Source organism: Parasteatoda tepidariorum, chromosome 10 (assembly GCF_043381705.1).
Source record: "Parasteatoda tepidariorum isolate YZ-2023 chromosome 10, CAS_Ptep_4.0, whole genome shotgun sequence".
NCBI lineage: Eukaryota > Metazoa > Arthropoda > Arachnida > Araneae > Theridiidae > Parasteatoda > Parasteatoda tepidariorum.
In genome coordinates this window covers 41226425-41239170 of record NC_092213.1, presented here as the reverse complement: position 1 = coordinate 41239170, position 12746 = coordinate 41226425, and the positions used below count along the sequence as shown (strand labels likewise).

The following is a 12746-nucleotide window of genomic DNA, read 5'->3' as shown; positions in this document are numbered from 1 at the left end:
CGGGCAGATTTTAAATTCTGACCAAAACTCTGACAGTATCGCGAGTTACGCTTGAAAATAGTTAAAATTGAAATCAAAGTATACATTTCCGCGCGAGCAAAGCAGCAAGCAACAGCTAGACGGTGAAAAAAATTTGGTTAATATATTTTTTAAAACTAAACGTGTTAGAATTGGAAAGGGGATGAAGAATTAGAATATTGAAATACAGTTAAGCTGTGCATTCGGCTTGGTTACCATTCAAGTTCATATGTTGTGCAAAATAATCTTCAAAGAAGACCAATATGGTTTCCAAAACGGGCTAGTATATAAAAATTTCTCCATGCATTTAATATATTCTTTACTTATTAAGGAAATTTTTTGTTCCTAACAATCCCAACAATTTTAGAAAAATAATGTACATTAGTGTAACGCTTGGTGACTTTGGAACCGTTCAAACACTAAGCAAAGGGTTTTTCCATATTTCTACCAATAAGAATACAGGAAGGGAATGAGCGATGCTTACGTACGACGCTACAATCGTCTTATTTTTAATTCTTTTTTTAAAAAAAAGCAATAATAAAAATAAACGTAACAAAAAAAATGAAAAATGTTCAAATTTGGAATAAACATAAAATTTGAGAAAAGGAAAGTTTTAAAAAAACTTTTCAAAGAGTTTCAAAACTTTAAAAAATAAATTTTACTATCGCAAAATTTATTTAGGTCATTTTCGTTTTGCGTAGAGCTACATCTTTTATTTGATATTGGTCCTATAATTCTTGAAATTATAATAAAATACCATAATAAAAATCAAAGATAGATTAAAAAACAACAGGGAATGTTACGTAGAGCACGAGTAGTTCCTACGTATGCACAAAAGGGGGCCTGCGATTCGTTTATTTTTGCTGACAAGGGTGTGTCCATAAGGGCCAAAAACATGCTTACGTAATATTTAAAAAAATTAATATGAGGTCAAAAAAAATAAATTAATTAATAATCTTTATTATGTATCTATAAAATATATTACAATTTTTCCAGTATAATTTAAATACAAACGGAGATTAATAAAAATTTCTCCATGCATTTCGGAAATTTTTTGTTTGTTACGTAAACTTTTCCTGTTCTCAGTAGCACAATGATTTCCATCCGGTTACTATGCATCGCTTTGGGACTTACCTATAATGATTTAGTTTATCTCAAATTCCAAGAAGTGCGCTTTTATCGATCATAAACCAGAGCGTGTCCCGAAATTGCACGGTTCTTGTAAAGACTCTCTACACTCCATTCGGTTGTTGACACTTGAGTTTCATTGATTTAACTAAATGTTTCATTTCGTTTAGATTTAGGGAAGTTTAAACAGTAAAATCAATGCACGCGTAATGAGATTTTTAACATTTACGAATGCGTTGTAAAAGTTGAATGATAATTTAATTTTTAAATAATAGTTCTTTTTTATTGCTGAATTTAAATTTTCTTTTCGTGATTTCTGTGAAAGATACATGTAATGTAAAATTGTAGTAATGTATAATATCAAATTACTTATTGTTTAATAAAAATATTTTAATTATAAAAATGGCAAAACATTTAATTTCTGTGATTACATATCCGCTCATTAATTCGAAAAGCCAAATATTAGGATAACAATCAAAAGGATCATCATATCTATCTATTTATATATATTAGGGGAGCTTTCTTAATAATAGACATGTTGTCCGTGTACCTTTGAACTGGCCTTTAGTTTTTCTAAAATATTTTAATTTCATGTTACCATTATTTTATTTTCTTATAACGGCCGACCTAATTTTCAGCTTACGATCACCAATTTTCAACTCCGTACCTTTGTAATTTTGAACCCAATCCAGAAAACAACCGAACTCCGAGATTAAGTATCGAAAGAAATTTGCCTTCGTGGAGGACTTTTTGATGGAACTTTGCCTTTAAAATTTAGAGGAAAACTATTTAAACCTTCCACGGTTTGCCTGATGTATGACCGAGATCATACTGAGATCTTTAACCCATGATCCGTCTACCACTGAGGATATTTTATACGTCAGCACTGTCGTCGATGCGAGCCGACAGCGGAATTCGTATCGAACAGCCATCACTGAGATTCGTACCCGGTTCACTTCATTGGCGAATGCTCTATCACATGAGCCACCACGGCTATGTTGCTAGTATTTTATGATTTTTATAACCATCGTTTAACAGCTGTTCCACATTTTTGGGTTTAAGACTACTAATGTTTAACTCCGGAGCCTTGTCATTTTTAATCCAGAAAACAAGGAAACTTCTGAATCAATTATTGGAAGAAATTTGGGTTCGTGGTGGACTTTTTGATGGAACTAACTCGAATTTGCGTTACATGGAGAAGAAGCCCGCGAAAACCTCCCACGGTTAGCCTGGCTGCAAGGAGACTCTAACTCATGATCCGTCTACCCCTGAGTATATTTTACGTCAGCAATGTAGTCGGTGCAGGTCGAACGTGGAATTCGCATCGAGCACCCATCGATGGGATTCGAACCTGATTCACCTCATTGGAAGGCGAATGCTCTATCCTTCGAACCGTCACGGCTCCTATGTTTCCGCAGTGGACAGATCGTTAAGACACGGTTTCCAGCAGATCATCGAATTCAATCATCACTGGCTACGGTCAGTGTGCGGGTGGGTGACCACTTGGATCAGTCTGCGTAGGGACTGAGGGTGTGCGGTATTGGTCCTCGTTAAACTGTCCTACCGTAAAGTGCTCGACTTCGCGCGCAGGTCGTCGGGCTACCGAAGCGGGGGTGCCACCCCCTCCGCAGAGGATCAAAAATTGTAATGGCATGTCTTCGGATCATCCTCCGGGATGTTTCCCAGACCGTCGCCAATAGCCCGTTGTGTAGCTCTAGTGCGACGTAAATTAACAATTAAAACAATCAATTAAAAGTCACGACTCCTATGTTACTATTATAATTATTATCATAATTGTAACAGTTGTTGAAAAGCAGTTTTTTGTCGAGTATGTATGCTACTATTAGTTATTGTCGAGCGTTCCATTAAAATAGACTCAAAAATGCTGTTTTATTGTAATTTAATGATAAGGGGAAGTTGCCCAGTTAGTCGCCAATCATTAAATTACGGTAAAACAGCTAATACTGTACCTATTTGACAACCAGTTTTCTTCTTTTCCGGATACAAACAGCTCTGTATTAAAGTAAATTTACAATCACCATTACATTTTCCTAAAACCAGTGGAAATATTCTAAATACATTCATTGATTACATAAAATTTTGCTAATTAGTGGGTACTATAAAAAGATTTTTAAAAGGTAACAATAATTATAATTTAAATAAATTTCAAGAATTCCACTAGAGAAAAATTTTCTTACCTCGTTTTTTTGTGCATGAGACATTACAAGCTATACAGTTAATAATGTAAGCTTTGCTCCAGGATTTTTTAAAATTCATTCGAGTCAGTACTACCTGTCCCCACTTCTCTGGTACGTAAGGCATGGTAGGAAGAAGGCGATAATGCGTTTAATTTTATTATACGATATTTTAATGTCAAAGGTTTTTCGCGATATGTCTCAGGGGATACATCGCTCGCCTCCCAATGATAGGTGAACTGGGTTCGAATCCCGCCAAAGGCTGGTAGATTCGAATCCCGCACCCGGCTCGCACTGACCACAGTGCTGACATAAAATATCCGCAGTGGTAGACGAATAATGGGTTAGAGTCCTCTTGCCGTTAGGCTAACCGTGGGAGGTTTTCGTGGTTTCTCTCTCCATACAACGCAAAAGCGGGTTAGTTCCAGCACAAAAGTCCTCTGCGAAGGCAAACTTCTCCCAATACTTGATCCAGGAGTTCTCTTGTCTTCTGGATTGGGTTCAAAACTACAAGGATACGGAGTAGAACATTGGTGGTCGTAAGCTAAAAATTCGGTCGTCTGGTAAGCGGAAAATTCGGTAAAATTAAAAAAAGGAGCAAACAAGTGTATGTATGTATCTATATAAACCTATACGTTCTACCTAAACTTATACATTCAAACAAAAGTAAAAATACTATTTTTAAAACAATCAGTAACTTCCGGAACAAAGCTTATTTTAGATTTGAAATCCTTATATCCGAATCAGGTAAGATCAAGTATTTGCAGGAATGCAAGAAAAAATTTAATCCCCCGTGTTATTGTTTGTTGCAGTACTTGACTATCTTTACAAAGATATTTGCTCACGTGCTGACAAGTTAGATCATACTCTTTGGGGCTGCATAGATACTGGGGGAAAGCGTCTCGCCCACCCAATATTGGCAATTTTAATCATCGTCGGCAAATTTTAAGTTGTCAGTAACGAAAAACAATTCTCTTTCGGATCGGCTGTTCAAGGATTATGGTTTAAAATTAAAATAAAATTCAATTCTCAAACAATTGATTTATATTTTTCTTCTAATTCCAGCATTTTTTACATGTTTAACACTCTCTAACACTAAAAGCTATCACACCCTAACGACGGTTTTTTAAATTTCATAAGAAAATCTGAAGTTTAGTTTCAGACTATACTGTATAGAGATAAACCCATCTTAATTATTTATTTCTTACTTAAAAAAGAAGTTTATGAATATTAAAGATATATTTTTTTAAAAAAAATACGAGAAAATTAACACGTTAAAAGAAATATCAATTAACATAAATACCGAATTTATTCGGCTTGGTTATGCAACTTGCGAGCTAACACTTTTCAAATTAATGACTGTTATGTTCGACCTACTTTTAATGACAATTAAATACAACAGTGCGCAAAATAAAAACTATTTCTATAACTTTTGATCCAAGGACCAGATTTTTAAAGTATAACACTCAATTTTAATGGTTAGAGGACCTAACCTTAAATATGTTTATAAGAATTCTCAAATTAAATATCAAATGTTGATTTTTTTTATTCTATCGTGCTCTCTGTAATTTTTTTTTTTTTACTTACATAAGCTGTTAAGTCCAATAGTTTTTGCGCAGCAAAACAAAATTATAACCTAAAGTTGAACGCAAAAACTACTCTTTTTATGTAAATGTTTGACTTGCAAGCATATTTACATAATTCAACTAATTTATGATTTAATTGTTCTTTTATATAAATATAAACTGATAGCACAAAAGCTTTCAATAGCTTCGGACTAAGAACTTGAACCAGCCTATTAATCCGATCTGTAAATTTCCCATTACACATTCAACAAAAAAAATATTTAATATCAAAAAGATGTGCAAAAATTTTCACACCAGTAAAATACAAATGAAGGAATGGTGTGTGTCCATTCTCCACACAATCATAAACCTCGTTCATCTAAAAATAATTCCATATTAAAAAAAAGTTTTTTTTACATATTTTTCATTTTTTAATTCTATAACAGAATTTTAATTCTTCAAGTAAAATATTTAAAAACTAATTACCCCTTTTTATTATTTATTTTTCAGTCATCAATAGATTTTTGAACAGTAAGGTTTAAAAATGTTCATCTCATTTAAAACTAAGTATAATTTTCAAAGACAAAATGCTAAATTTCAACAGAAACAAACAAATAGTTGTAGAAACGTAAAACATATAAAAAAATGCGACATTATTTAAAATTAATTTCAGTGAAAACTCACAAGTAGACCACCTACTGTTTAAGTTAACCTTCATTATTAAAAACGGAATTTATCCTATATAATAAAAAGGCTCAAATCTTTGTAACTTGGCCACCTGTCCATCTAGTATGTTGGCCATTGAAATCAGTCAAATTTGTCTAGAAATGTTATTACTAAGTACTATTATAAACATATGATAAGTTGATCGAAAAAGAATTTTTTTTTATATATTTAGCCTCGTTGATAGGGCACTGGATCCATGCCCAAAAGGTCGGAGACTCTCTGTGTAGTAAATAGTGACTGATGCACGTTAAATTTGTCGAGTCACAAAGTCCTCCAAGTTCCCATAACAAATCATACCTCTGGGGGTATATTGATTAAAATGAGGTAAAAAATTACATACTTTACAATTCAAATTTATTCCGACTGTTATTAAATAAAATAATAAATATTTACTAAAAATTATTTTTTGTATGAAATTATCTTTGAATAAACAAATTTTATGATTGTGCGTAAAAAATTTTCAATTGGCTTAAAAAGTTCTATCGTTCTAGTACATAAAAAATAAAATTTACATTAAGGGGTCTAAACTTTCTACCTCTCTCCTGACCAAACTATTGGGATCATATTTTAGGGGTCAGAAAATAGAATCTGACAACAACAAAAAAATATATTTATTCAGAGGAAGTACGTTTTTGTGTCTGATTTCATAACTTAAAAATTATCTGTACTAATTAGTTAGCATATTTGAGGCCTTCTCAGCCATTAAGATTGAGTCTTGACTGTGAAGATCCAATCATTAGATCAAAAGTTATTGAGAGCATTGTTTTTTTTTTCTTTCTGCACTGTACAATATGCGTCTACAATCGGAAGTATAAATAAGACTTTTACTTAATTATATATTTTATTTTCAGTTCCTCCTTTAGAATTTTCTGTTATCAGGGCAAACAAATTTGAATTGCACATATTTTATGTTTTTATTCACAATTGTAAATTTTTAAAATGTATTTTTTTTATTTAAAAAGAAAACATTTTAACAAAATATTTTCATTGTATATTACTTTATTTAAAGCTGCATTTTAATAACAGACATATTGTTAAACATAAAGCTCCATTTTGTGACATTTTTTAAATACCTTTAATACATTTTTGAAAAAAGTATTCTTTATTAGTAAACCATACTTTTACTATTTTATATGTGAACTTTGAAAACCAATTTTGTTAAAGTAAATGAAAAAAAAAAACTATTTCATTTTTACTATTAAACCATAATTACTAAAATATACCTTAAATATTTTACATGACGCCCAATTATCATAATTCTTTTTCATCATTCCATTACTTTCAAATATTTTTTTATTAAAAAGATACGTTGCCATAAATATTTCACATTAAAATTAGTAGTGATTCAAAAAATAAAATTTTTTTTAAATTGTATACTGCTAAATAATAATACATTTATCATTACAGATAAACAGAGGGAGCAAACATTACTAAAATAACATCGAGATGCTCACTGCATATTTGTATGTTGAGTGGAGTTATTATATAAACATATTTAAATTATTCAGCTATTGTTCTTTTTATAATGTTAGCATATTTATTGAACAAAAGTGAATGTTTTTGAATTATTTGTTGAAAACATCAATAGTTAAAAAAAAACAATTTCAATTTATGCTGCAAATTACTTTTAAATGGCTTAGTTACTTTCAATTTAGGGCTTAAAATATTATTTGACCTTTTCTTTTAAATATAGAAAAAAAATCTTTCAAACTGTGTTTTTGTTACAGGTACTCATTGTACATTCTAAAAAAAAAGTATGTGAAAAGTATTATTTCGTAATGTCCACTGAGTTAAATCATTCAAAAGGTAAACATTTCATTTTTTAATAAAGGTTTTCCTTTAGTTCATCAACACTTTAAAATTACTTTCCTTACAGTAACGTCTATGACTAACTGATTTTACTTACATCACTAAGTTTCAGACTTAGAAATATTTTTCATGTTTAATACATTAATATATTAGGCAAGAAGGTGGCTAACTACAGTGTGCTGAAAGTTAGAAAACAAAAGCTCTGAAATAAATTTATCAGAAGGCAGACTAAGTGCAAATAAAAAGAAACAAATCATAATTAACATTTAACAGACCAATGCAGCCATATAAGTGACTTCAAATATTTTCAGACCATTAAGGGTTAAAAAAATTTGGTCTCCTCTACATTGATGAAATTGAAAATAGCATTTTAAAGACTAATGCAAACTCGTTTTGAATATTTGAACTACCCTAAATACTCTTTGCACCACAACTGTCAAATTGTTTAATTCAACAAATGAAATTAATTCCCTGTAATTTAAATTTTATTTCTACTGCTCTAAAATGCTTGCATTTTCACCATCATTGCACTGCAGTCAACCTAGCAGACAAACCACACTTATTATTTTGTTCTGATTGTCAATACAGATAATGAAAGAGATTAAAAACAATTTCTTCCATGGTGCTGCTTTTCTCACTATTATAACAATGAAATGCAAAGGAAAAAAAACACAATATTCCAATAAAATAGCTTTATTTCCCCATTTCTTCAACGTGTTAAGAAATAAGAATTTAAGAGATTAATATTTAAAAAAAGAAAAAATATCAACCAATTAAAAATACATAAAACTTAAATTTACAATTCGAAGTCAACGTATTTCAGGTTTTTAACAATGATAACATTTCAAGTAGTATTTCATTGTCAACATTTATGGTGATATTATTTTATTACCAAATTATAGAGATAAAATTTATTGCATTTATAACTTAAATATTACAGTGATTAAGATAATCTCAATTATATAATTAAAAACATACTACCATAAATGGAAATCTAGCTCTCAGAACTAACTCCACAGAGTGTTTGAAAATTCATAGGCACAAATCTAAGGGGTAATAGTAAGCATTTCAACAAGCAACTTTCACCTTATAATGCATGGATGGAATGCATTGTATGGTGAATGCATTGTCCATTACTGTCTCAGAAGAATGAAACACCAAACAGTAAGAGGAGGTCCTAAATTAACTTGACGCTAAGTCACAGTTACATCTGTACTACTACTTCTTTTGCAGTTTCTGTCAATAAAATTAACTAATAATTCCGCTATCAGCTTGGTGTCGCATTCTTACATGTGACAGTAACGAATATCTCCTAATGATTCCCTACTATTTGCTCTCCGCCAATACATTGTATGGTAAAAATTGCTTTTTAGACGTTTTCTATCATCTCTTTAATTTTTACAAACGAGTTTTAAAACACCCTTCATATCTCTTTAAAGTATTTTTAGAAAGGGAGGTTCTTATTGTTAAGGGAGGTTAGAGGAGGAAGGGATAGTTCTTTTAAACTTGAATCCGATTAACTGAAAAGTCAAATTTTATAAAAATCGAAAATATTTAAATAATCAAAACTCTACGGATATACATATTTTGATACAATGCAGAAAACAATAAAAATGCTTGTTATTTTTTATAACACAGTTTGAAAACCAATTCCATGTAACTTTTTATTGATTCAAAACTAGATACTACAAAACAAATTATCATATATTACAGAAATAAAAGATTCCTTCTCAATTATTTAATTTAAATTATAATTTCAGTATCACCCAATTCATCATCTGAAGGTAATTCTATTTTTTCAGTATCGACTAAATTTTTATCAATTAAAGGTAAGCCAAGCTTTTCTCTTCTATGGAGTTCTAAATAAGCTTCTCTCGCATACCAATCAGCATCCCTAAAAAAAAAAAATTAGTTACTAGGAAAAAAATTTCAAAAAAGAAAAAGAGGAAATGCATATCAAATAAAAAACTAAAATAATGCATTAGGAAAATGATTAAGAATACTTTCTAGAGCTCCGCAATTTTATCAGCGATACATTTTTTTAAAATACTATTTTCCCTTGATTGTTACAGTCATTTCTTACAATTAAGATTATATAATTATAATTGCTAACAATTTGTGGTAGGCACTGTCATGCCATTAATAGGCACAATAAAAAATTCTTACCTTAATAATTTCCTTTACTTCAGAAATTTTTATTCAACTCTCTTATCTTCATCCTAATAAATTTAACAGTTAACTTCAATGTAGTCGCTAAAAAACATGTGTCAAATTAACACATTCAGCATAAAAATCCATATTTGTTTTATGTTTGTCACCATTTTGTTACATCTTTTGGGCATTTATCTTTTGCTAAATTATTTGAATATACAGTGTTCCTTTATTTGGCTACGTTGTTTTGATCTTCGATGAAGCTCAATTTCAATAAATATCCAATAATGGATCTTTTTCTATATTAAAAGGAGATTGTTATTTATTAATATTTGATTAAGAGTCAGTTGGGGGGAAAATATAAAAAATCTTTTAGAGAAGGCTTTATAACCAAATTGCTGCATTTAATTTAAAGAAATGTTTGATGCATTTTATATGCATTATTTTTATTTATTTTTAATAACGGCAGGCACTGAACTTTCCTTCTTCGCCTTAGAAGATGCCGGAAATGTTGCTCATTTATTGTTACCCAGTGGGCACCTGTGAACTAAAGTTACGGAGGCGAGCAACATTACCCACGCCACACTGCCACAAATACCCGTTCATAGGGTGGGCCACATTCATACATCAGAAGACAACACAGAGAGAAAAAAACATCCATGTCCAGAGAGGGATTCGAACCCGTAGTCATTGGCTTTGCAGTCAGGCACGCTAACCACTCGGCCGGCTCTTATATGCATTATAGATTAAATATAAAGCACTATCATACTATTTTATTAGTTTCTCTTTTACAGTAATGTAATTAAAATGACATATTTTGAAACCCCCAATTTCCCCTGTCTTGGATATTGTTATCACAGCAAGCAAGGAAAGTCTAATATTTCTCCCATATTTGTTACATAAAACAGAACGCAAAAATCATTATCAGAAGTAGTTTAAAGCATTTTTATAACTTAGAAGAAGCATGTAATATGATGAGTTCTAAAACTAAAATGTTTCTCTGAATCTCATTATATGTCAAGAAAGAAGATAAAACTAAAAATCTTAATGTAAAAAGAGAAAATAAGTATTTTTCAATATAACCCCACTTTACCCCATGAGCAACTCCCCCCCCCTTTACCCAATGAGCAAACCATGAGAACCCCCCATTTGACCTCATTTAATCTAACACGCACTTTCAATTCCTATATGTGTTTAATGCCATAATGTTATTTATATTTCTAACATTTTCATTTTTGAAAGGGAAAAAAAATTAATATGTCTAGTCAGAAAAGCTGGTCAGAGTCATGGAAACAAGTAATTTTCCTTCAAATAAAATTTATAAAATGGCTCCTTGTTAATTTGGAGCGTTATCTTAGGGTAAACAGGCATACTCAGCTACAAACATCTCACATTATAAAAATAGTTCCTCATCAAAAACAACCACTACTTTAGAGACATACACCTTATTTCAATCAAATAAAAAAAAAAGATTGAAATGGAAGCCTTAAACTGCAACATATTGAAACAAAATAGGTTTTACCCACTTTCTTCAACTGAGCGTATTTTTCTTTGGTCTCATAATTGATAAATACAAAATACAAGCATCATTTTGCAAGAAAGGTTCTTTCCCTAGAGAGAATTTCTTTTATTCTTTTTGTACCCTCCCACAGTGGGCCAGCATCCAAGGTTTCGTGGCCAAAATTAGCATTTCAATAAAATTTGTTTCAAAATTTGGGGGTTTTTATGTGCAGGTAAATTGAATTCATAGTTGAAATTTTGAAATACACTAAAAATATCACACAAAAAAACAAAACAAAAAAAATGGCGGCTGAAATATAGTGAGCAAAAATTTTAAAAAATATTATAATACGTTAAAATAATTAAATATGGCAATGAAAATTAAATAATTTTCGTTATTTTATATTAAAAATGAAAAACAAATTATATTTCCGAAGTAATATTACAAAATAACGGGAAAACATGAAGAAAAAAAAACATAATTTTTGTTTTTGGGTATATTTAGTCCACCTTTGCAATATGAGCAAAATGGGGCAGGTTTTTTCAAAAGAAGACATCAAAGAAGACATCAAAAAAAAGTTTAGCTAATTACCTCGTGTAACTTTTTGAAGATAAGTTTCGAAAGTGACTCAAACATTGTAAAATGTCAAATGATAAGATATAAACTGTAAGTTTGTCAAGAGTAATCCAACAAATTGAAAAATTGTACTATAATTTCAGACTAATTACTCTGATAAAAATGTAACAGTAAGGTGAAATTCCTATATATATTTCCGAAATATAAATTTAAAAGTTACATTCAAAAAAAAAAATTTAACATATTTTTCACTACATTGTACTCTCGTCGGTGCAAAAAGTAAATTATAATGTTTAGAATGATTATGAATACTTAATTTGGGCGATATTAAAAGTGTGGATTCGGCTCAGGTCGACGAGAGAAAGGGAATTTCTCCCTTTAGTCCATTGTGTTAGTCATAGAGTAAAGCTACCCTGTTTCCATAGCACCAGACGGCCTCAGACTTTGTGGCGGGAGGAGTTCTTAGCTTAGACTAGGGGTGCACAACCTGCGGCCCTTCAACTACTGAAGTGCGGCCCGCGAGAGATTCTAAACACAATAAAAAAAAAATTTAAAAATGGCAATTTTTAATTGCACTTGTAAGTCATCACGTTTTGACACAATCAATTTTAACAGATTCTTTAGTAAATGTACGTTTAACGCACTTTCTTTAAGTCGATTTTATCGCAAATACAAATGATTTTTTTTAAGCAGTTATTTCCTCTTTTCTACGTGATTTCGAAAATCCCGAATTTTTACTACAACGCGAGTTTCAGATCGCCCATTTAAATAATCACTTTTTGGTGCACTTTATTTGTTACGATTTCATCTTAAATCTAAGTGATTTTTTATCTTTTTTTTGCAATTCTTTCTTTTTTTCAATAATTTTTTTCGGCAGTTATTGCTATGCGTTCCCACTTATCATAAAAAATTCCAATTACTCTATTACAACATGCAAACTTTAAATCATGCATTTGACACGCTTTATTCGTGCTGAGTTCAGCATAAATATAAGTAGTAATTTTTCCCCCCAATTATTTCTATACTTTTCCACGTGATTTTGACGATCCCGTTATTTAACTATGATGTTATTACGAC

The 12746-nt window shown here is 30.7% G+C and overlaps 1 protein-coding gene across 1 annotated transcript in view; it reads right to left on the bottom strand.

Annotated features, from left to right (window-relative positions):
- Nucleotides 1-9091: 9091 nt before the first annotated feature.
- LOC107441822 (NADH dehydrogenase [ubiquinone] 1 beta subcomplex subunit NP15.6) overlaps nucleotides 9092-12746 on the bottom strand; it is a 7600-nt gene continuing 3945 nt past the window's right edge. Inside the window, exon 3 of the mRNA XM_016055204.3 lies at nucleotides 9092-9335. Within this exon, the coding sequence (XP_015910690.2) occupies nucleotides 9185-9335 (151 nt within the window). The 3' untranslated portion in view covers nucleotides 9092-9184. The remainder of the gene's footprint in view (nucleotides 9336-12746) is intronic.